Genomic DNA, 24,478 nt, shown 5'->3' with positions numbered 1-24,478 from the left:
ACTATTTTTCACTAGTAATTCGCAAACGTCTGTCATTTTCTTTGCGCTTGAGTATTAAGTTACAATAAATTTAATGATATTGAATTTTTGCCCGTACTCATTCCATAAAAATAAAACGAATCAGTCTCGACTATACTTCATACTCTATTCACTACAGTTTTATGGTTTTGTGTTGTAGCCCATTTTAATCAACTAGCCAAATGCAACCATCACTCCTACATTAACTCAAAATTTGCTAAATTTATCGCAAATAACTTTAATTATATGCCCTTACAGTACACACATCTTAAAATACTTTCTGTGACATGGCGTCCCTAAAGCTGTTGGGGAATCAGTGTTTACTGAAAATCTTTCAAGAGGAATTCAAAACTTACTGGTCTTACGGTTTTCACTTTTTATTGTTCTAAAAATTAGAACTTGTGTGCACCAGATATTATTTATTTGTTCTCTATATCAGATGTCAAGTATTTGATACTACCTCTTTTCAGGTACAGTCAATTCCGGTTTAAAATAAGAAGAATCTATCAACAGAATGCGAACAGTTGCAATGACTTTACGTCAAAACTGTGAATTATTTTGCGGAATTGTCAACCAAAGTTGAACCAGTGTCAGTCTGTACTTTAATTTAATACCCAGTGATACCTCTGGGTGATGTTGTGATGCATTAAAAGAAAAGAAAAAAGAAATATGAAAAGCAAAAACAACACTAATCAAACCCAGCCCATTGGTAAAAAGTTACCTGCTGGTGGTGACAGGGAGTGCATAATCACATCTGGAAGCTACTAAAAACATTACAATCCGTACATATTTTTGTTTTGACACAGATGTCATTCCTCACTCAATGGACTCAAGCATTCTTCTTTCAGCTGTTCCATCTGCCTCCATCTCACCCTATCCCTTACCATCAGGTCTAAATTCAGTATCCTTTACCCAGTATATTCACTCTCCCTCTTTTCCACATGTTCATAAAGGTAAACTACTATGCATTAATAATAGAGGCCCGCTGAGTAATAAGTAAAATAAAAAGTCAAAGAGAACACCGTAACAGTTTAGCCAGTTTTAATAGTTTTAAAACACTTGGTTTGGAAAAGTACAAAAGTGATCCTGGACACCACAGTATGAAACCAGCCCAGTAATGTAGGGTGATAGGTGTGTTTGTTTAAAAAGCATCTTCTACAGACATGTTAATTTCAACTGGCCTTACCATACACATACTGTACTCACTAAAACAGATACAAGCAATAGTTTAAATACATTGGCTGACCCCGGTGATACATTTACAAGTGACTCTTAAAAAACTAATTAAAAGAGGGGCAGGGGAAGAAAAAGTCTGACCACAAAGCCACCCGGTATCTGGCAGTAAAATCATGCAGTATTACAATCGTTCCACTAAAGAGAAACAGCAAAGCACTACAGCTGTCACACAGTGAGTAACTGGGCAGCCAAGAGACGGCCTTTCTGAGTGCTCATTGGTTGGTTTTATGTTTATGAACCGTTAACCGAGAGATTTCTCTACTGTCGAGCAGCAGCTCAGTGGTCGCCTTTCCCACGTTTGCATACATTGTAAAGTTGCACATGGTCTCCGTTAAGGAGCATCTGTCTTCCACAATCGTGTCCATTTACAAAAATATAACTAATTACTATTGAAGAAAACCCCAAAATGTGGGATATTCTCTTAGTATGTTGTGAGGAAATACAAAAAAAAGCTAAGAAATACAGTTGAATAAATAAAATGCATGACATCCATAAACATTAAGTGGCTGCATTGACAACGTTCTCCACATACTGTATGCACACCATGGTTTTTGTTTTGGCCCGGCAGTGTTTGATTAAAACAAAAAAAAAAAAGAAAAAAAAAAAAAGGACTCCATCCTCCACCACATCCAAAGTCATATCCTATGATCCAGTGGAAAAGCCGCCAGAAAATATCTAAAATACATTGATTTATTTAATTAGAGAAAGAAGGATTCTTTGATTTAACATTTCACTTCCATGTACAACATGGTCTCTGGCTTTTTACCAATTTAGAAGTAGTTGATGTCGATGGCAATGAGGAAACACAGGAGAGAGACTTTCACAGTGTTACAAAAAATGAAGCCGCTCTGTGTTGTCACCCTGGCCGGCCTATTGTTAGGGTAACAATAGTGAACTTCCTGTCCGGTCAAACTTTTTTCCCTTGGAGAGCGCAGCCACTTGCTTCATCAACTCCCTGTTCTTAGCCTGTGGAAACAAAATACATAATGAGTTATAAATGTTGGCATATAGGGTTAAAAAAAAATCCAATTAGTAACATGCACACTTTTACACTGTTACACTTAGAAAATAACTATAAAGACAATTTAAGACCGACACGTTTGATGATGATGACGGAAATGGATCAGCTGACACAGTGAACCATCCCTTTATTATCATAATACTAATCCATTATAACCTTTACATCATTGCAGAACATAATTCCCATGAATTGTTTCTCTGGTGTATCAAATGGCTACATTACCACACCTACTGGAAACAGCTGGGCAATTAAAACTGACACAGGTGAAGACTAATACTAATGAGGAGTAAGAATCTGAAACCCTCAGTGTCACACATGTATTCCTACCTGCTGTTGCTCCATAGCTTCTTTGTGTGATTTCTCCATTTGATTCATCTTCACTCTCATATTTGACTCCTGGTACTGAAAGTCTGCTTTGAGCTCTGTGAGCTACGAGAGAATTTGGTCATTAGAAATCAACCCCTCAAACAAAGCAAAGCAAAAGCAGAGGTCAGCTGAGGCAGATTAACCTACCTTTCGGTCCTTCTCAAGGATGGTCTGATCCCTCTGCTGCAGAAGTCTCTTCAGTGACATCACTTCCTCCTTCAGCTGGCTGATGAGAATGAAGTTGTCCGTTCCCCCTGAATCCATAGACTGGGTAATGGAACTACTGGAGGGAGAAGGAAATGAGCATGAAGCCAACAATGGGAACGGCATAAAGGAAAACATATGTAACCATAATATAGCACATAATGTGCTACATCTGTCGTACCTGTCCCCGTTGGATGGCTTCATCTCCAGTTTTGGTTTCTTCTTTGGAGTCTCCTTTTGGATTGAAGACGATTTATGGCTGCAGAGCAGATGAAAAAGGAAGTGTTCACTCTGGGAATAAAAACTCAATAAGAGCCTTAAATAAGAAGGCAGCTTTACCTCTGCTTCCACAGTCCCTGCTCCTGTTCAGGACTCAGGCTCCCACTCAGCCTGCAGCATATGACAGACACATAAAACATTTATGTGTTTTTTTAAACTTGAAGGGCTGACTGAGCAGCCTGGGGACAAAACATGCGAGGAAAGAGGCGATACAACAGATGACATACTTGTGGTGAGAACTGCTGTGTCTGTGTTGGTGATGGTGATGATGATGGTGCGATCTGGAGTGGTGGTCTTTCTCATTCAGGGATGAAGAGTTGGAGGAACCAAAGCCCTTCCTCTGCTCCTTAGTCTTCTGCAGGACACGGCGGTAGGAAAGCGTACAGAGCCAGCACAGAAGTTTTCCATCCACCTGAAACAGGAGGTGATATTAGCTCATAAAACTTGCTACTAAACTGTACAGTAGACTGCAAGCAATTCAGACTCTTACCTTTCTCCTCCCCTCTTCCTTACGGTCAAAGGCGCATTGCTGTTTGCATTGTTCGCAGGTCTGTGGAGGTCCATATTTCTTCTCTGAGTTAGTACAACGCTGGCACTTTGTCCCGATAAAAGCTGCAATAATGTTACAGTACTGGCAAGGTTTGGGCTGCAAAGACAAACAAACGAAAAATAAATAAATAATAATAAAAAAGAAAATGCAAAAAGTGAAGCAGGACCTAGCAAATACAGCTAGTATTACAAAAAACCAGGAGAAATTTGCTACTCACCGTTCCAAACTGTTTGACGTTCTGGGCACATTTCTTGCAGATTGTATTTGTTTTACTGCAAAGAATAAAGACCGGTTTCAAGCCAAAACAAGCTTCAACGAAATTCATTGAGTTGGCGTGAATGAAAGCTGAACAAACATCACTGGGAGGTGAAACATCTCACCTTTCCTGCTGAAACTCAGATCTGCAGTATGTGCACTTCACTATTGGGTGAGCGATGCGACACTCCTGCAGTACAAAAACAAAGAAATATCATTTTGTGGCACACGACTGTCTGCTGGTGAATGGTGACAAACAAACAGCACTACTGCGGTCTATTACAGTGGAAACTGCATTGCAGGTGGTGCGTATTGTGCGCTGGCTACAACATCTGTGAAAACACCAATGTAAATTTTCTCTATACAAGCCCAGCATAATGTCACAGTAGGGTTTCCCATTGAGGGAAACAAAGGCATTATTAACAGAACAATCATGGTTTAACAGACTTTTTGTGACAATGTCTAGGTCTTAAAAAGATTAATTAAAAATAATCTTGAATGTATCAGTTAATCTAGTAGCGGTGGGGAGATCGATATGAACAGTGACTGTATTGACACCAAAGCCGGTATTGGTATGAGATTGATATAAGTGTTCCTTTAAGTTCAGTATGTAGCCTTCTGAATTGTGCTAAATACATTATTTTTTGGAAATGGAAAAAATATACCTCAAACATGCACAGTGAAAAATGTCTGAGCCTTTTTGTGTTGACTGTCATATCTATGTTACTCATATCATGTTGTTTAAATGTGCTATAGAAGTTGACCCAAAGTGCTTTACAGACAGGCACATTTATATCCCAGCTCTACAAAAGACCAAGTTTCAAAATCCATGAACAGCTGAAAGTTATGTTTTATTGTGTTAACTAATTATTGTGAACAGTAAAAACAGTGATTTAGTGTTCCTTAAAATTTGTTCAGAATTAGCCAGGTGAAGACTACTCATCTCATAAATCACGACACACTGCTCTCTCCTACATAAGCTACCTTTACAGGTTAAAAGTAACGGTACTGGTATCGGCCATGCTGGCTCTATATTTGGTTGGTATCGCACGGCACTAATGCAAAGAAAAGCCATGGCCTATGGAAGAAAACATCTAAAGAAAAAATCAGCCAGGTTTGCTTCAAGGTTTTCTCCATTTAAATATTTTTTCCTTTGCCAATAAACGAACTCTGCTCCTCAGCTACAAACGAGAAAGACTACCAAACATGTAATCTACATTTTTTATTTTATTTACCGGGAACAAATATTCAACAGGTAAACATGTGGTATGGTTGTGTTGTTGCGCTTTAAATAAAGAGCACGATGTACAGAAGTGATCTAAACATGGTTACGTTAATACGGTTGCCTTCCAACTTGTTACATAATGTGAGCCTGTCTAACCTGCTACTTGTTGTAGCACCGTGACACCCCGGCGGCAAAAAACAAAAAAAACAAACAACAAACAAAAAACACCCGCACACTCCTTCACTCTTTCGTGTCGTGATTGTTTGATTATTCTTGTTTGCAAGCAGACTCTCTCTCTCTCTCTCACTCACACATACACTCCCAAACCTTGCACAGCTGTTGGCCCTGCGACAGCTCCTCGAAGGGGTACCGCTGGTTACACTTCGTACAGGCGTACAATGCCGTAGTTGCCATTCTCGCCCAACTAAAGCCAACGAGCTAGAAGCGGATAGCGGAGTCCAGCGGTAAAGCGATTAACAGCGCGGTTTCCTTTCCTTTCTAACCGCTCGCTAACTGACAACCAGGAGCACACACCGTGTTGGCATCCAGCGTTAGCTAGCTTGGCTATGTAGCGTACAGCAACACAGAAATAGCCTAGCTGGAGGAAGCAGGCGAAGAACAATAAACTCCAAATATCTGCGATCTTGCACTGCTCATACGTTTTCCAGCCAAGCTAACTTGTCAGCAGTCGTTAGTTATGCTGACACATAAGCAATCCATTAACAGCAATCTGGCGATTTGTATTAAGTTTCCGCTGTTCTCGCCAAGAAAGGTGTTTTTCCTTGTGTTTTCCTTCTCTCTTTTTGTATAAACGCCGTCGTCGTCATGTAACCGGAAGCGGCCGACGGCTCCCGAAGAAGAAAGGAAACCTATCGCGACACAACAGCCGCACGCGGGATTTAAGTTTGAAATCTGCAGAGCCAATCACGTGCCAGGATTCAGTTAACACGTTTTCGTCTTCTCACACGCTACACCCGGAGTGCAATGGAAATATAATTTTTAAACAAAGAATGGTATTTTTCAAAGAGTGATTCAATAATAATGTTATCTTATTCGATCCAATAGCCACTGTGTATGTTTAGCTATCAGGAACCTAAACAGTATCTGATACCTGTACTTCTAAACCGTTTTCCAGTCTTTCTATCCCAGACAGATGTCTCTATTCTGTTTAAAATAACTATTTCAGGTTTTTTGTATATATGCAAGTTGAACTACTGAAACTCAGTAGTTTGTATGGCCCCAAAAAAGGTTGCAATCATGCCCGACAACATCGGGGCATGCCGCTAATGAGACAATGGATAGGGTCTTGGGGGATCTCCTCACAGATCTGGATCAGGGCATCACTGAGCTCCTAGACAGTGTGAGGTGCAAACTGCTGTCAGTTTGCACCTCACACTGTCAGTAGTCTGATGGACTAAAACTTAAAATCCCAGAAGTGTGCTGTTTGATTTGTGTGGATTGGATTAGATGTGGACTGAATTTAGGTCAGGTGAGCATGAGGACCAGTCAATCATATTTATTCTGTCATTCTCCAGGAACTGCCTGCATACTTTTGCCACATTGAGGCTGGGCATTGTTGTGCACCAATAAGAACTGAGGACCCACTGCAGCAGTGTACGGCCTGAACCTGCATCCTGGTACCTAATGGTAGTCAGGATGCTGTTGCCTAGCCTGCAGAGGCCTGTGTATCTTTTCATGAATTATCCTCACAAGACCATCACTAATCCACCACCAAACTGGTCATACTAATTGATATTACAGGCAGCATAACATTCATAACGTCCATGCTGGAAGAGTTGCAAAATATAAAACTAGTGAAAAAAAAGTCAATGCCCTCCACTTATAAAACCATTCCTGTTTGCAAACATAAATGGAAATACAGTATATCCAGTAGCAAGCTTGACTGATAGGGTTTCATTACATATTATTCTTTTCAGCTATGCTTTTACTGCATTGGCAGTGTATTTGGGATCATTGTCACGTTGAGAAATTAAGCTGTTGCCAAACGGATCCTTTCCAGTCACTGGATGTGATTCAGTCACAAACCAAAACAAAACCAATTTTAAAACGCTAATCTTAAACTCTATATCCTAAGTAAACAACTGAAAAAACACAAATATGCCAGAACTGTGGTCCCATTTCATTGTTTATTTATTTCTTATTACTGTTTTGTTAGTTTATCTCTTCCATGTTTTTTCCTCTCATAAATTTAATTACCCACTGTGCAGTTAGCAAAATCAGTGTTGTGGGTACTGACTTTTACCTTCTGTATGTTCAAAATGTTACAGTGCTTAGTCAACATAACAAGTTGATTACCCCCCCCCCCCAAAAAAAAACAAACAAACAAACAAACAAACAAACAAAAACAAATAAAACCCAACAGATTGTATATAAAGACGTTCATGATTTGTCATTTTTGTATAGAAAGTGTAAAGTTTATACACCATGGTCTTTACTGGTTTGATCCACCTGTTGCAACCATAATGGGACTTGTGTCTTCTCCCAAATATGAACCAGGAATCTTTTGCTTGTTAAACATGTAAACCACAACACTATGGACTCACCCGTGTAACAGTTGAGTACTACACGCGAAACCATCCCTATGAATTTTATACCTGCAAATTCTCAGTTTTAAAAAAGTGTCGCTCCACGAGTGCTCCGATTGTCTTACATTTGCAAGGTCTTCTATGAGTGAAGTGAGGTTCTTGATATTGTGTACTGGAATAACTAACCAATAAGTAAAAAAATACATAAATTGAGATAGAGGAAATACCTTCAGTTGTAGTCTTTCTTGATGAAATTGTTCAATGCAAACAAAATTAGGAGACTTCTGGTTCACAAATAGCTGTTTGTATTGTAATTAATTACAAGCCTCAAGCTACAAGCTTCTTGTATAGTATACACATGCATACATAGGCACAATGCCTTTTTTTTTTTTTTTTTTTAAAAACCCAAAAAAGGCCAAAAGTTGACTACACAGCATCAGCACTTTTATTAAACTTTTTAACACATTGGCAGTTAAGAGTACAGTTGGATGTTCCTGATGCCTGCAGTATATCAATTTCCAAATTCAAGTGTTGATCTAATGAAGTGCATACAGGACTGCAGCCTCTTTGCAACCACATGGAATGGTGTCACTTAGACAGCTGTGCATTTTAAAAGGATTGCAACGATCAAGATCAGTGGCAGACATGATTTACATACAAATATAGCTGCATGAATTCAATGTAAAAGTCACATGAAGAATCTATTACTGGGTGACGGATGTCTTAACGCTACTATATAAAGATAAAACAGAGAATAAATGAATGTTTTCAGATTGTAATTTGGTATTAGGTTACCCCACAGTCACACTGTAAATTCCAGACTTTTATCCTTCTTAATTTACAGTAAAAGGCACTCTTTGTCCTATTTTTATGGAAAGATCAGAAATAGGGCTAGTGTTATTAGAGTTGGCTAATATCTGAAACACGAAACCACAAAACCCAAGAAATTGACTGGAGGATGCTGCTGTTGTTAGCAACATGCTAATGTGACAAACCATACTGAATCCTTGAGTTGCAGCTTTATTGCAATTATTTGAATACGCAGCAAAAAGGCTACAGGCTGAAACCATCACATTGTTCTTTTGTCATTTTCCCAGTCATTCAGGACAAGGCACGGGTACTTATTCAAATTTGCAAAACGACATAAAAAGCCCATTATTTGTGTAGTTACACATTCTTCTGCCAAAAAGATTGGCTGATAATAGCTTTAAAAAGCCTCTGCGAGAATTGTTCCCATAGGACTCCTGGGACAAATGAGCTATTGCATAATCTTTGCAGCTTATTAATATTGCATGGGGACGCAGCTAATCAATTCACGACACAAGACAGAAGGTGTCTGCGAGTTATAAATACACATCTGGAACGAAAGATAATAAATAATGTTAAATAGTTGGAAAAAGGAAACTTACAAAAGATAAACCACTTGGTGAGAGAAATGTCACGCATGACAAAAAAACGTTTGGTCTCAACAATCTAAAAAGATTTGTAAAGCTAACCCTAACTGCTTTTTAATGCACTTTATAACTACTTTTTTTTTTTAATATCAGAAGAAGCTAACATCACAGCCCTTAAGCTACATTTCATTTTAATATTTATCAACTCAACAATTTGTTTTAGTCCGTGTTTCCTTGTGCTAAAAATCACTTCTGCAGCACTGCATAGCCTCACGGTTCCTTCAGTTATAGTGCTTTCAAATCAATAGCAAGAAATGAGGCAAGTGTTCCTATAAAGTATATAAGGCATAAACATTTAGTGTACTTAAAACAAAACACTGATTGTAGGTAGGTCGATATGCTAAACAGTCCTTGCTATTCTGGGTACGTATCCTCTCAACCTCAGAGGAGGAATACATATGGCTGTAGGCAGGTGGTCTGAGACAGACACTTCTGTTGCAAGCAGGCTCTACATGACCTGTGAGAGATGCAAATACAGTAACAAATACTACTTATTCTGACTTTTGGTGGTAGTGTATCAAAGCGGCTTATTACTGCTGTATGACACCTTCTCACAAGTGCGGTTCAGCTTCTGTGACCGTCAACCGAGGGTTGAGTAGCGTCAAACAAAGGTCTGCACCGGAGTGATGGAGCGTGTGGGCGAGCCTGGCCGCTCAGAGGCGGAGGAAGCTGAGCGATTGGCCACCTCTCGCTGTAATTCGTCTACCCTTTTCTGCAGCTCGGCGCGCTTTGCTAATAGCTCCTTGTAGCGCTGATGAATTGGTTCCTGGTAAAAGGGAGGGAGAAAAAAAAGAAAGTTAATTGAGTAAAATTAAGTGCACGAGTGCCAACCTCTGCCCTATTCTCTCAACTTTTTCTCTGCATGCGTTCCCAGTTCCAGGTGGACAGGGCAGGGACTCTTCATCTGGGATTACCTAGACCTAGACTGTGAATTTCCTCACGATAAAGCTGTAGCTGGTACTTCATTCTTTCTTTTTCTTGCCCATCTACCTGCCTGCTACCATGCCACACATCACCTTAGTTTCCTCCCAGATGGCAAAGTTTTTTCAGTTACGGAAGACATCCCACCTTCAGATCCTGGACGAGTCCCTAGTTTGTCAAAAACTGGTTCATAAGCCGATGACGAAGTGTGAACACACTGCACTGGGTGCTTTGTGCAACAATGTTAAGAACATCACACAGTCACATCCATTTATGCTCGCCGTTACAGTGCAGGTAGCTTCTGCAGTATTCTCCTGAACAGCAGGTGTCACCACTCAGACAATACTGCCACATAAACGCTGATATTAGAGAAGTCAAAGTTTCCCAGAGTCTTATCTTTTCAAACTGCTGTAACATCCCCCTCTGTGAATCTGAGCTTCAGTAGTGATGTGTCAGTAAAACAGCACAACACACCACATTATAGAAACTGAGAGGTGCACAACTGGCAGAAATGGCCAGCGTCAGTGGATGTGACATCAACTTTAGCCTCAGTGCCATTTGTGAGCCACTGCAATGGTGGGTATCAAACGGCCTTTGTGCAGACTTGTATAACTGTAATGCAAAACTAATGAGCTGTCAAAATCACTAAGATCACTCATGTAGGGTGGAGATGAATCTGAAGGTATGTTTGGTGCTGTCAGTACAAAAACAACATAATGACACTGAAGAGAAACTAAGGTGATGCGTGGTGGCCAGTAGGTAGGTGAATGAGAAGCAGAATGGAGTGGCAGCCACACCTTCATAGTCTGGATAGCGCCCAGGTGTTCCCAGTTGGCAAGTAGGGGAATGTACTGTGAGTATAGGGCAGCGATCATCACACAAGTGAAGTCCAAACAACAGCAAGTCTTCCTGACGTACCTGAGGTCTCATGCGTGGGTTCCAGCGAATGTAGTAGCCAACCCAAAGCTCCAGGTGGCGTAAGCTGACTGCTGGGAACAGTACATGGTTAGAGTAGTTCACATACAAAGGATTGGTGAAGTCCTCCAGCTGGCTGTTAATATATGACCACAATGAGACTGTCCTCTTGGGAATCTCCTGTAACAAAAAAGGAATGTGATTACACAAACCATACGAGTGAAAAACTAATTCATTCTTGTGCCATCTCTGATTCGTATTATGCTAGTTATTAAGCTGTATTATCCCAAGTAAAACGATAATGATAGGGGGGAAAAAAAATCATAAAATACCGAGAAACCAAATGAGCTTACTTCTTTTAACCTCTGCTGTTCACTGTTGCACAAGAATGTCCCAAAAAGGCAGCTGTACAGGTGATCCAGGATGGTCACCAGGAAGTAATCATTAAACTCAAAGGCGGCAGGAAACTTGAATTTAAAAAAACAAAACAAAAAACAGCTTGATTGCAATCCTTGAAAGAACCTTTTCCTAAACATTTCAGAACCTTAACTCAATATGTGTCACTTACCTGACGAGTTAACTGCCAGACACAATCAATAAACTGAATGAAAACAGGTGAGCGATCTGCATCCGTGTGGTTCTTATCTCCGTGACCAATGCGCTGCCAGAAACAGGAGCATAAGGAATCAGTGATGAAACTAGACTTCCAGCTGGACCGAAGTGGAAAAATAATCTGTTTACCAGTTGGAAGCGATGACCAAAGCTCAGCCACTCTTTCTCAAGCAGCACTTCAAAGCCGCGAATGGTGCGGTAGTAACCATCCAACATGAGCATAGACAAGGAGGTGAGCTGAGCCGTGCGGTCCCAGCCGTCGCTGCAGTGCACCACAACCGACGTTTTCCCTGACTCCACTTTGTCTGCGATCCTCAGCGCTCCAGCCAGGATCAGCTACAAACACAGGACCAGAAACACACAAACCATTATCACTGCAATATTTTTACAATGTCCTTTCCCAACCGATGGGTCACTATGCTCACCTTGATGTGCTCAAGCCAATGAGTGGACTCCAGATTGGAGAGCCAGTGGGAGTCCTCGATATTGGGGTAGACAACTTCCTTCAGCTTGCGGAGCGACTCCCTCATCACGTGGATATTGTGAATATCCAAGAAAACCAGCTCAGCGTTTTGATAGGCATCCTCGCTTTCATATCCACCCCCTTTCATCTGTGGGAAAGTAGAGGATGCAGTGGTTACTAAGATCCACGGGGCACAGAACAGAAAAACAGATCCAGTTAAATTATTGCCAACGAGACAGTCCTGAATCAGTAGTAGTAGAAGCTACATTAAGCAGCAAGGTCACCACAGCAGGTAGAGTTTTTAATGCCGGATGCCTTACCTCTAGCTGGAAACAAACCAGGGACCTTTTTGCTTGCCAAGTGAATGCGTTAACCACTACACCACTGTAGGCACGACACAATAGAAACTAGTGATCTTCTAGCTAAAGAGCTCAGATTTTACCTTACTGCTCAAATATAGTACTGATTGCATGCTTTATTTACTTTAATCTGCAAAGACAACGCATAGCTAATACACTGTACCAGCTAAAAACTCAAAACTGTGCTTGATGATGCACAGCAAATAATAAAAGATAAGAATCTAAATCTGGCTACGGCTCCATACGAGCCTCTTCATTTTGGACTTTCGTGTTTATTTTTAGAATCTATTGGGAGATCTTTCATCCACGCTTTGAAACAAGCCTTGAATCAAACTTTGTTTCAGCTCTCTTTCCCCTTCCAATAATGCACACACGATCACCGTTAAGGATAGCTACTCTCTTTGACATCATGAACAACCACGAGTAGAAAAAGACTGTCTGAAATGGACCATTGAGAAAAGTCTGAAGCCTGACCTTTTGGCTCACTGGGATTACTATTATTGTCATTGTTATTATTTGAAGCTTTGGCCATGTTTAACATATGTATCAATCACTGTAACACAATGTAAAGTGGGTCCCATTAAATAAATATAATTTAGAAAATGGACCTTGTTGGCAGCAGCGTTGACGCTGGGTCTGGCATCAAAAATGAAGAGTTTATGTGACTGAGCATTAGCATCCATGATCGCCTGCAGGTATTTCTCATCCTCTTTGCTGCGCTTCCCGTTCACCCCAACCATCGGCTGACTGCAGCGTGTCACTGTTGCCTGGCTCTCTGGATGGATCCATGACAACACCTTTAAATAATGTGTAGCAGAATATCAGCACAGACTGTCCTGCAAGCCGGGCACACACAGACAATTATAGTACCGCTGAAAAATACGGTCGCTCACCGGTATCCTTCCCTTTGCTCGGAAGGCAGCGACTCTTTTCAGCTCCTCGTCTGGTATGTTAACAGGCACTGCCAGTGTTGATGGGTACGTGTCGCACAGCTCATAGTGATCGTTTACTTTAGTTATCCTCCAGCTTTCATTGGGTATACCCTTGACAAAAAAAGAAAAGACATAAGTAACCGGTTTTATGAGTGCACTTTAACATTTAACAAAGCATTCTGCATAACTTAAGTACCTGTCTTTTATACTCTGAGAGAGCATCATACACCTTCCATCCATTTTCAGGAAACACCTGCCCATATTCAAAGGCAAAGATTTGCTGTGGAGAGTGGGGGAGACATTTTTCAGTTGGTTGTACACGAAAAACAGTTTGTGCACTTTGTAAAAGACCTGTGAAAGTTAGACCTGTGAAAAACTAAGTACACTCCACAATTCAGTATCTTATGTAACCATCTTTAAGAGCAACAATTTGAAGTAATCATTTTCTGTATGACGTTATCAGTGTCTTGCATGATGGTGGAGGAATTTTAGCCCACTCTTGAACACGTTGCTTGAGGTCATTGAGGTTTGCAGGTATTTGTTTAGGCACAGCATTTCAAATGGTTTGAGGTCTGGACTGGCCATTATGTTTTACATTTGAAACTGTGCTTGGGATCATTATCTTATTAAATGACCCAATTAGGGCCAAGCTTTAACTGTTGAACAGATGGCTTCACATTTGACTCTAAAATACTTTAGTTCTCTGGCTCTCCTCCACAGCGTGTCTTTGTCCTGTCTTCCTCCCCTAACCCCTAACTGGTCACGAGTGATGGCCGCCCCTCCCTGAGCCTGGTTCTGCTGGAGCTTCCTTCCTGTTAAATGGGAGTTTTTCCTTCCAAATGTTGCCAAAGTGCTTGCTCATAAGGGGTCGTCTGATTTTTGGAGTTTTGCCTGTATTATTGGAGGGTCTTTACCTTATAATACAAAGTGCCACGAGGCAACTGTTGCTGTGATTTGGTTCTATATAAATCTAACTGAATTAAAATTGAACTTAGTTTTCAGAGGACTACGAATATGTGTTTCCCAGTACTGTATGTGCAGGACTATAAAGTCAGCAACAGCATTGCTGGGCAGTACTTACCAGCCCATTGGAAACAGGAAAAGCGAATTTCATCAGCACTTCAAAAATGGACTTCCTGAGGGTGTCCTCCATCTGTTTGTGTGCAAATCGTAGATTACGAACATCCTGTAGAAATGCAGAGCAACAAATCATGGAAAAACTCAAGGGCTAGCAGCTGTATGCAAGTATCATTTCATCACAGCCAAGCGTTATTACCAAGAAAGGTAACGTAGAAGTAGACCTTTGTAAAACTTCACTATTTCTTAATGGGCTATCTCTGGCAGAGACAGAGATAGCCCAGCTCTGTCTCTGCTTCTCAGTTGAATAACTGTAAACTACTTGGCTATTTTGCAACTTAGCGATTCTGTTTTTTGTTTTGTGCATTTTATGTTCAATATAGGTATTTGTTGTGCCTGAAAATGAACAAATAAATGAAATGAAATGAATGAAAGCAGTAATTCTTTACAACTTTCACAAGCTTACTCACTTTGCACACCAGCCCATAGGACACATCGCGACTCGAAGCGTTTCCAATCCTTTCCACGCGACTCACCACCCCAAGTGGCAAGTCCAACATAAATGTTGAGTCCTGGAAATCAGCCAGACATTAACAAAAAACATAAATCTTCAAAATACAAATTAAAAATAATCAATAACATACCCTGTCCATAGATTTAAAGAATAGCCTGTAGTTGGTGACAGTCACAGTTCCCCTCAGTGCTCCAGTGAAGGGACAGAAGTAGGTGACATCTTGGGCTATGAATAAAAATAAGAGGATAAAGGTGATGATGCATTTTTGCTGTTTTGATGGGCTGTGATTGCAGATGAAAGGAAACCTACCCATGTCTTGCACGGTTTCATTTGGAAGCAACTGCAGTTCTTCTTTGTCTGAATCTCTGATGGCCTGCTGGAAACATATCATCTTTAGTTCTGAGTGGTCTCTTGACTGGAAATGTTACTCAAACATATAGGATAGGATGGGTAAAATTAAATGTGTAAAATCATCTACCTTGGCAGATATTTTGGGCTTGACCTGCAAAAAGAAGAGGAGAGCCACGCTTCAGTTTTTAAATTTAAAAAAAAATGTTTTAATAGAAAAATAATAGCGGTGAAACATATGCAGGTCACTAACCCTGAGCTCTGGGGAAAACTCTGCAGAGGTGGACACAGAATCCGAGGACATAGCAGATGGTGGTTTGGCCTGGGCAGAGCGGTCAGAGCGAGAGGTGGAAGTGCTGGTGGAAAGTGACATCACACAAGTGAGAACCATTTATTAGGTGCAGTCTTTTCTTTTTTGGGGGGAGTTTTTTTTTTTACATATCTATACGTATTCGTATATGTAATGACAGAAGACTCAATGACTAAAAAAAACAGAGACATCTGTTGAGATTGGCCCTTTTTTTTTCTCAGACTGAGACAAAAATTTGTTAAATGTATATTTTTCATTTTCCAGATCCCCTCTGATGGATCTGGGCATGCACAATGCCCTCAAGGAGTCGTATAACTGAGGTTAAGTTTAAAATTATACAGGATACGAACACTAAAATGCAAAAATGTAAGATTTTAAAACAGATTACAATTCCGGCAGCATGCTCATCACCCGGTGACATCAGGGCGAGGGGTTAGTGTCTTGTGTCGGACTACTGATTTCACCATGTGCACACGTACCTGACCTTGCAATACTACTCACATGGAATGAGCTACTAATCCCTTTCTCATTTCTCTTAATAGTTTTTCTATATTCATTTGTACGCGCAAAAAATATTACCTTGGAACAGCTGCATTTTTAAGTACCTCTGAGCATATCTTAAACTTAACCTGAATTATCAGACTCCTACTTTATATGCATGCCTATAAAGTAATTGTCAGAAATGAAAAATATACATATACTTGACTAAACTAAATTATGTTCTCCGTTATAATTAGAATATCATCTGGAAATTTTGATCTGTATTAGACCATCTAATGGTGTTTTTGTGATGGAGCGTGTCATGTTTGCTCAATCCAACATGAAAGCTGAATGAGATTTGCATTTTCATTTTTCAACTAAGAAGTTTATGTCAAAAAGCTATTCTACATGTTTTATTTTGCAGTACTATAAAATACAACTATATCGCAAAAGAAAGTGAAACTAGTTGTTTTTGTAATGAGATTTTTATTTACTGTATTTTAATTAACCCATATTGAGAGGGATTTTTTGTGTTTTGATTTGGTTTTTTTTTAATTGCAGATCCCGATTCAATTTTATGGCAAAAGGAGCCAGTGAAAACTTCAGGCTTTTATTTATGTCGACGGAACTTCTTTTCTAATCCATCTTCAAAAATATCTGATATACGAAACTAAAACGCTACAGCAATTATTGGATATGTGCAAACCACAACATTTTGAGGCAAATCAGACGTGGCTGTGAAGAAAATGTTCTAAAAATATTTCATGATTTGAGAAAGTGTTTTTAACTTGTCTGGCCCACACGAGCGCAAACTGGGCTCTATGTTGTCCATGGACTGAAATAAGTTTGACACTGTTTGGGCAAACACTCTACTACATCGAGGCTCTGTTAGCTTCCGTTTGACATTTCTATCACATCACAGCCTGAGTGATTACTGGAGCGGATCGATAAAACTGCGTTGTCCTAATTTACAGTTTAAGCTGCGTTGGTCTCGTAGCGCTCGTAGGACACAGTCACTGGTGGATAACATTAGTCACAGCGGAAAAGCTTACAAGAAGTGTACTGAAGTTAGACACGCTTAACTTTAGCTATAAAGCCTTAATAACTAACCCATGCCGATAGTGTCAAAACTTTTGGTTAGCTTAAAAGGCGGTGTCTGGCGGTGAGTTTAGCTACCTGGACAATGAATCTACACTCGGCTGTCGGGAAGAGGAGCGCTTCGAGCCCAAGCTGTCGACACTCCCGCTCTTCTCCATGTTCTCCTTCTTCAAGTGTTTGGATAACCGGTATTGCGAGTCAAGACTTTACCGCTAAAGAGCCACTGAACGCTTTTAAATCCCTCCTCCGAGTGAAGCAAATCCCCACAAACAAAAGGAAGCTGCCATCTTTTCCCAGAAGCCTCCCAATCCCCGTCACAGGCAGGATCGTTGGAGGGCGCGCCCTCTGCTGTCTCTCTGTGGAACTACAACTGATCGCGTGCAACGCGTTTCTCTCGTGCCAAACCTCTGGCTACGCAGTAGAAAGTGGATGACAGGATAATGCTTATTTTTAATGAAGACGTACACATTGTCTAATTATCCACCCAACGTCCACGTGGGTAATGTCACTGCCTTGGGTCCATAATAATGAATGCTGGAATAATGAAATGGCTAAAGTGCAGTAAAATTAACTTTAGTACTGACAGTAACTTAAATCGTGTTTACATTCGTGTCAATGAAAGACTTAATGCAAGAACAATAGAAATAGTCACTTTTGTTTGACTTTACTGCTACTTTCTATTGAATGAGATGAAGCTGATAATTTCAAATGCAAAATGGATTTTAGACAAGAAGTCTACTGTATGCAGCTAGGTTTAATAAGAAGGGAGAAGCTGTATCTGCATGGAAATACACCAAAATTAAATGTGCTCAAATTGTTCAACAATTCTGCATAATTACAGACAATTCATTAAATGAGTAATAAACTGGGAATATTCTAATCTTGATGAAGTGGAACATGTAGTTTGGATAAGATTAACATAAAACTTGCACCTTTATTTTACTGGAAAGTTTTGTGGGTATAGGATAACAGTATCCTGGTGACTGATGTGCTTTTGATTTTTCAGTCTGTTTATTTTTAAGGGTTCATAAAGCAGTTTAATATGAAGACACTTTATTGAAAAAAAGAATTCCACAAGAAATGTGACAGACTGACAGGGTGTATTGTGCCTTTGGGATGTGCCTGATTTAGACTTCTGCAGGAAATCCAAGTTGTACCTTCTACTGCAACCGAAACCCGTCTTAACTCTACACTGTAACCTTCCATGTCATTCAGTTGTTGCAGTCTGCATCGACCTGAGATGTAGCTATATTTCTTGAGAGGTGCAGGTCAGGTTGCGGTGTAGGGTTAAGAAGGCTTTCCGGTTACGTTACGATTTCCCACAGAAGTCTAAATCAGGCTCCAGCGCCCCTGTGCCCTTGAATAAGATAAGCAGGGAAAAAGTCAATGACACATGGCTGCATAAAGAAATAAAGGCTTGACTGCAGATCTCTACACTGTTTTGAATGAAATGTTTGTGTGCGTGGAGCGGCTAAACAGAAGGAAGATATTTCCTTGTGATGGTCTGACTGGATCCTAATCTAACGGTGCATTTGTGGAGATGCTAGTTTATATAATCTCTGCCAGCTGAAAAAAAAACCCCCAAAGAAAATAAATGTCTGGTCACATTTTAAAACTGCACTTAACTTTTGACAAATTTCACTCAAAGGATGTCACGTTGACACATTTATATACAGCATGACTGTACAGATGGATACGTGGTTAATAGCATGGATAGATGGATGACTGTACAAGTATTAATCAAGTTCTATACAGAGTTTATTTGAAAAACCATGTACCCTCCGCAACAGAGGGTAGAGGAAGGAGACCAAACACATTTGATAATAAAAACAAAAACAATACAAATGACACAGAGGAAGTCCTCTACTTTACATATTTCTCCATAAATTTCTTGTGAAATTCAGAGCGCAGTGTGTCATTCACAAAGCGTTTCTCCTTCCGTGCTTCGTCCACTCCTTTGGCACAATTCTTGAACACTACGTCATCATCCCACCTTGAATAATATTAAGAAATGAAATCAAGATTAGATTTAAGAGGCCTTTTCCCCAAATACAAACCTCATCCTGTGTTTTTACTGTGTGTATAAGTGAGACATACCTTCTCTTGACTCTGAATGAATTCTGGTTCTGGTTCTGTTGCTGCTGTCCAGCCAAATTAATCAGTGGATTGCCGCTCAAGATATTTTCCATTCGAATTCTCTCCTCCTCTGCCTTTTGCTCTCGTTCCTAAGATGGAAAAAATAATATTTTACTGAATATAAAGAAGTAACATTTCTTATGTTCAAATGTAGCATCTTATTACAGTTAGTGCAAACAGAACAGCCTAAAACAAAGTTACTTTGCGTTCTTGCTCTTCAGCACGCTCTTTTTTAATCTTCTCCAATTCAGCCAAAAGAGCTGCAGTGTCATCATCATCACTATCTTCATCAGAGTCCTCGTCCTCATCATCCTAATAAAATAAAAATAATTATTAAGGGAGATTAATCAGTACTAATCACCACTCAAGTTAAATGCCCAAAATGTCTTGCATTGCAGACACTCACATCAGTGAGAGGATCATCAGCATCAAGGTTAGCAGCTGGAATCTGATCCAGTCTTGGCCTCTTTGAAGATGATGAAGAAGATGATGATGATGTGGTGTGCTCTGGAAAAAATAAGACCAACATAATGCTATATGTGAGAAAATAAATATAATCTAAAATATATTTTACATTAACAGGAAGTCTAATTTCTACAGGAAGTCTAATTTCTGCAGAAAGACCAACCTCTTGGTCCCCTCTCTCTGGTCTTTTCACGTACTGCTACACGCTCCCTCTCCTCCAGCTCTCTGCGAAAGTCACGGGCACGGACCTCCTCGGGGGCATCCTGGGTAGGCTGCCTGCAGAAGGGAGAACATTTGCAGATCAATAAACTCTAATGTTCATCCAGAATGCTTTCTGGAACACTTTCACCACTCTCACAGTGAGCAGACAGATGATGCAGTAGGAACTGATCCGAAAGCATCTTTCCCTCTAGCAAACCAGCCATCAGATCAGGTAATGATAAAACTCCATTCACATTTGATCATCTGACCTGTACTTGATCTTTGTGTGACCTGGAAGATCTCGACTGGAGTACTGCTTGGAGAGAGCACTCAAATCACCTTCTCCTTTACCCCTCCCTCCTCTTGCCGGCTCAAATGTTGGTCTTGCAGCTGTAGTCATCTTTGATGGCTCTGCAATTAGACACAGGGGACATTAAAACTATCAAACAGATGGAAAAGCTGCAAGCAGTAAAAGCAAAAAAGTCACGGTGTCCATTATCAAATTGCAGTTCCCTACAACACAACAGGCGTTTACTCTACTTATGTGTTTTATAGAAAGTCAGAAGGCTCATCTTTTTGGTTTTTAGACAAGCTGGTACAACAGTACCCTTTCCCAAATATCAACCATCCATTCATTAAACCTCAGTGGTGATCAAACCGCTTATAGTTTGCATGTGTTTCCATGTTTGCAACGTAAATAACATTTGAGAGGCATTTAGATTACAAGTTACGTAATCTTCCTAACAAATATCATTTGCTCACATGCTAAAACTCCAGGTCAATCAATTAAACCTATAATTAACAATTCTCTTATTAAACTGCGACTGTGGCATTTTAAACACTTCTTTGTAGGATAAGTATCAGCTGCCAACAGGCAAGTAAATGAAAAGAACAAATTAGCCTGCTAGCTGCTAAAGCTAAAACGCTGCTTCCTATAAAAGCCGATGAGGTTGAAAACGACAGTAATTCGAGCCTTCAGTAACACGGATAATGTTTCAGAGAAGTGATATTACAGCCAAAAATAAAGGAAATAAAAAAAATCCATTAAGCAGTATTTAAAAATTAGGTTTAAAGCAACAACACTTACAAAGCCGCTACCACACGACGAAAGGAACGCTGATACAACAATCAACGTCACTTCCGGGGGAAAAAAGATGTGTTCAGGAACACTCAGAGAAAATAGCGTGCGAAATATGAGACATTTTAAACTTCTTACATCTCAACACAGCGTTGACACGACTAGGGTGTACGCATATAACTTAACAAATATGCTACAGCCTCTCCAATTTTTATTTTGCTTTCACTTCACTTTCACTTTATTATTTTTTATTTCACTTCCAAAAGACTGATAGACTAAACTGACTACAGGGGCATCAGCGGAGGAGTGACCTGTCTTCTATAGTGCATTGTGTTACAGTGAAGTAGTGATGTGTCAGTTGCAAACGAAATGGCTCTTAATGAGCCGGGTCTTTGACGTGAACGACGCGAGGCGCGGGGTTTTTTCTTTCCTTCTCTCACCCTCTCTCTCACCCTTTTTTCGGCTTCACTCCACACTCGAGCCTTGTGCCTTGCGCTGGGCAGAGGGGGGAGGAGCAGTAGTTACACTCTCAGTAGCACAGGAACAGAGCAGGAGGGAGAGAAAGAGAGCCAGGGACAACAACATCACATTAGAAAGGTATAGTAATCATCCACAACTATTTTCAGTTGCAGATGATAAAGGATTCAGAAAGTTTATTTATGCAGGCTCATATGACAGAGAATATACATCTTCTTTTTGTTTTCATATTTTAATTTATATTTAATTGTGTTGTGGTTTTCAGCGTTTTGTGTTGTTTCATTTTAAATTTGTTTAACCCTTTAAGACCTACCATAGAACCAAGGCCGCCAGAGCTTACTTTATATTTTTACATGCTGTAGTGCCATTTTTGGGAGCATTTCAAGTTGCTATACATCAACACAACTGTTATAGCCCATATTTTAATAATATGTATGCATTAAGTCCATAGTAACTACATAAATTGCAAAAAAGTGCAATAAACTACAAAAAAATTGAAAATCGTTTTTTTTTTTTACATATATTTCTACTTGGAGAAATTTAAGAGGTTTATCTTTCAAAACTTTAAATACAAAAAAGTTGCAAAAAATAGTTTACAACAACAGGAAATTTTGAGTGTCTTCATAGTTTTATTTTTGAGATACACCAATTTTTATATACTGCAGGAAAAACGAAAAACAATCCTATGATGCAAATTTGCAAAGAAAACAGCATGTGCATCAAAATAAACTATTTTAAGCAGTGTTCTAAGCATCCCAGCAACTATTCAGAAAAGCATAAAGTCAAACATGACTTATAAAAACACCAGTATAGGCTTTTAAGGCCTACAAGTAAAAAACTACATTTTCCGCGAAAATGACGTCACTCCCGGTTTCGGGCAGGTAATGGAGGACATGTGATTGTTCCGCTGACGTCTGTTTCAATGTGGGAAGTGTTACGAATAGCTGATCGGATCGGCAAAGTGTGTTTCTGGAATATTATGTTTTTGTTCCTGCAAGCGCTTTTTATGCAATATTTGCAAAGCTATAAGTGGAAGGAAACCATGACCTAGGACAAGCTGATGGCATAAGATGTAAGTACAACTCCTCCGGTTTCATATGCAAAAAAAAATTATTGCGCTAGCTTACGCAGTTCCGGTTCTACAGGGATTTAAAAATAGTTACGCAAAACGGAGCGTGCTGCTCTGATCGGCTTTAAAGGGTTAAAAGGAAAAAGCTGAAAATTTAAATAGTTAAAAGTTGAACTGTGACTAGTTGGTTTTTGAATTATATGATTTATTTATTAGATTTTATGTGGAGTGAATAAATAAAAGTATATTTATGGTGGCCCCTAGAGATAAAGCGCATACAAACTCCAAAACACGTAAAAACTCCAAAACATGTAAAAACACAACAGAAGTGCTCCAGGATGCCAGGCCCAGTGTTGAGCTTTTGTTACCTAGAGGCTACACAAGCCAGCAAGTACCAACAACCGGATTTGGTGTGTGGTAGTAACAGGTAAATGAACTTTTTTTTTAAATTATTTGAATATATATGAGTGCTTGTGTATAAATACACAAACAATACACATATGCTTTCAATTGTGTAATTTAAGTGATCTAGGTAGCTCTGTTTTGAAGTTCAGTTAACGCTAGAAATGTGTTTTGGAGTTTGTACATGCTTTGCCTCTAGGGTCCACTGTATATATTTATATATAAACATATATAAATAAAACGACTTTTTTTTACATTAGTAATTCCTTTTGTGCATAATTTTATATTATTGTTAATAATAAATTAATTAAAGCAACAAAACAACCTGAAGAGCCGGTTCGGAGCCGAAAGAGCCGGCTCTTTTTAGTGAGCCGAACCAAAAGAGCCGGTTCTCTAAAAAGAGCCAGAAATCCCATCACTACAGTGAAGGAGTTAAGGGAGGATGCTGTTAAGTGCAGAGCTCAAACAGATGCGTAGAAAGTGCATTCAAAGCACAGCCTCCCTGTAATGGTATCACAAACAACTCTAACACAGTACATTCAGTAGTTTTGGAGTAGTGTTGCTACACTCACCAAAATTGCTACTGCTACTGCTATTCTTATTATTAGTAGTAATACACCTTACTTATGTTGAAAAAGACACACAGTTTTAACGTTGGCCCCTTTATGTGTGTGACATGCATTTTCATGACACAAAAAAATGTACACTCCTTCATTACTAATTGTACACATCATTCACCACTTCGATGGTTTCTCTTTTATCTCGATACTGTTCTGTGAGAGAACCAGGAAAAGAAGTGGTTCTACTGGATTCCACTTAACGTTCAAATATTTTCTGTCTAAGCAGCAATACTTTTATTTGTAATTTTATTGTATCTTTATTTTGAACATGTTTAAATAGACAAACAAGCAAATCAAAACTAAAGGAAAACAAAACAATAATAATTATAAATAACTTACATGTTCAAAAAGGAGTAGGAAAAAGCATAAGCTTATTTAATCCCACCACCTTTCCACAATTTAGTAACTAATAGTCAACACTTTTTCTTCCTGTCCATGCACTACCCATCATAAATTCTTCCTTACAATTTGTTACATGTATTTGCTTTTATAACGTGAGTAACACGTCAAAAGATATACAAATTTACAGATATATATACTTATACTTGTGCACCCACACACACACATCCATCCCTATTGTGAAACTTTACAAACTGAAGTAAGGAAACTGGAAAAGTAAAAAAGAATGACACAGTTACAAAAAAAAGTTAAACATTTTCATGGCATCTCTACAGGTTTTGAGTTAGCCTCAGTGAAAGAAAGCGAATACTCTTACGTTTAAAAACCTGAAAAGTAAATGGACCAGTTCTTATATACTGGCTTCTGCTCTACCTGAGCACTCAAAGGACTTTATACAATATGTTTATTCACACATAAAGTACTTCCTGTCTAACACTCACACTCCAAT

The 24,478-nt window shown here is 39.5% G+C and overlaps 3 protein-coding genes across 5 annotated transcripts; all 3 read right to left on the bottom strand.

Moving 5' to 3' along the window:
* Positions 1–1,042: 1,042 nt before the first annotated feature.
* Positions 1,043–6,054, bottom strand: fam76b (family with sequence similarity 76 member B). 2 transcript variants are annotated; one of them, XM_085469923.1, is made up of 10 exons: positions 5,482–6,054; positions 4,055–4,119; positions 3,892–3,946; positions 3,615–3,770; positions 3,352–3,536; positions 3,185–3,235; positions 3,027–3,104; positions 2,789–2,921; positions 2,603–2,704; positions 1,043–2,220 (listed from the first exon to the last, which is right to left on the bottom strand). In XM_085469923.1, the coding sequence occupies exons 1-10, from the start codon at positions 5,566–5,568 to the stop codon at positions 2,131–2,133; spliced, it is 1,002 nt and encodes a 333-aa protein (XP_085326049.1). In that variant the 5' UTR covers positions 5,569–6,054; the 3' UTR covers positions 1,043–2,130. The 2 variants fall into 2 exon arrangements, with proteins under 2 accessions (XP_085326049.1, XP_085326048.1); XM_085469922.1 differs by having other exon boundaries at positions 2,789–2,924; positions 5,482–6,052.
* A 1,934-nt stretch (positions 6,055–7,988) lies between these two features.
* On the bottom strand, positions 7,989–17,515 carry mtmr2 (myotubularin related protein 2). Of its 2 annotated transcripts, none has more exons than XM_085469919.1 (16): positions 17,262–17,515; positions 15,549–15,651; positions 15,426–15,449; positions 15,257–15,323; positions 15,078–15,172; positions 14,904–15,005; positions 14,438–14,542; positions 13,553–13,636; positions 13,318–13,467; positions 13,033–13,221; positions 12,028–12,213; positions 11,732–11,938; positions 11,559–11,651; positions 11,344–11,457; positions 10,994–11,170; positions 7,989–9,920 (listed from the first exon to the last, which is right to left on the bottom strand). In XM_085469919.1, the coding sequence occupies exons 1-16, from the start codon at positions 17,339–17,341 to the stop codon at positions 9,756–9,758; spliced, it is 1,941 nt and encodes a 646-aa protein (XP_085326045.1). In that variant the 5' UTR covers positions 17,342–17,515; the 3' UTR covers positions 7,989–9,755. The 2 variants fall into 2 exon arrangements, with proteins under 2 accessions (XP_085326045.1, XP_085326046.1); XM_085469920.1 differs by having other exon boundaries at positions 15,257–15,320.
* Positions 17,516–18,923: 1,408 nt separating this feature from the next.
* On the bottom strand, positions 18,924–21,129 carry cwc15 (CWC15 spliceosome associated protein). Its single transcript, XM_085469921.1, has 7 exons — positions 21,073–21,129; positions 20,255–20,396; positions 19,948–20,060; positions 19,726–19,826; positions 19,521–19,631; positions 19,281–19,408; positions 18,924–19,176 (listed from the first exon to the last, which is right to left on the bottom strand). The coding sequence occupies exons 2-7, from the start codon at positions 20,383–20,385 to the stop codon at positions 19,047–19,049; spliced, it is 714 nt and encodes a 237-aa protein (XP_085326047.1). The 5' UTR covers positions 20,386–20,396; positions 21,073–21,129; the 3' UTR covers positions 18,924–19,046.
* Positions 21,130–24,478: the final 3,349 nt, after the last annotated feature.

The sequence above is a fragment of the Copadichromis virginalis genome, linkage group LG10, assembly GCF_057382275.1.
Source record: "Copadichromis virginalis isolate Kocher_CV1m ecotype Utaka linkage group LG10, C_Virginalis_male_GT1.1, whole genome shotgun sequence".
In the NCBI taxonomy this organism is placed as follows: domain Eukaryota; kingdom Metazoa; phylum Chordata; class Actinopteri; order Cichliformes; family Cichlidae; genus Copadichromis; species Copadichromis virginalis.
The sequence above is the reverse complement of the archived record's forward strand: the minus strand, read 5'-3'. Positions and strand labels throughout refer to the sequence as shown.

Bases quoted from the DNA above. Each gene is read 5' to 3' on its own strand.
- fam76b (XM_085469922.1), bottom strand. From the start codon at position 5,568: ATGGCAACTACGGCATTGTACGCCTGTACGAAGTGTAACCAGCGGTAC. The intron at 4,120-5,481 runs GTTTGGGAGTGT...TTTGTACTGCAG, and splicing joins AGGGCCAACAGCTGTGCAAG to GAGTGTCGCATCGCTCACCC. The intron at 3,236-3,351 runs GTATGTCATCTG...CATATGCTGCAG, and splicing joins CACAGCAGTTCTCACCACAA to GCTGAGTGGGAGCCTGAGTC.
- mtmr2 (XM_085469919.1), bottom strand. From the start codon at position 17,341: ATGGAGAAGAGCGGGAGTGTCGACAGCTTGGGCTCGAAGCGCTCCTCT. The intron at 11,939-12,027 runs GTGAGCATAGTG...CTGTGTTTGTAG, and splicing joins ATTGGCTTGAGCACATCAAG to CTGATCCTGGCTGGAGCGCT. The intron at 11,652-11,731 runs GTAAACAGATTA...TGTTTCTGGCAG, and splicing joins TTGGTCATCGCTTCCAACTG to CGCATTGGTCACGGAGATAA.
- cwc15 (XM_085469921.1), bottom strand. From the start codon at position 20,385: ATGACTACAGCTGCAAGACCAACATTTGAGCCGGCAAGAGGAGGGAGG. The intron at 20,061-20,254 runs GTCAGATGATCA...TCCCTTCTGCAG, and splicing joins CACACAAAGATCAAGTACAG to GCAGCCTACCCAGGATGCCC. The intron at 19,409-19,520 runs GTAACTTTGTTT...TTTCCATCTTAG, and splicing joins CTGAAGAGCAAGAACGCAAA to GAACGAGAGCAAAAGGCAGA.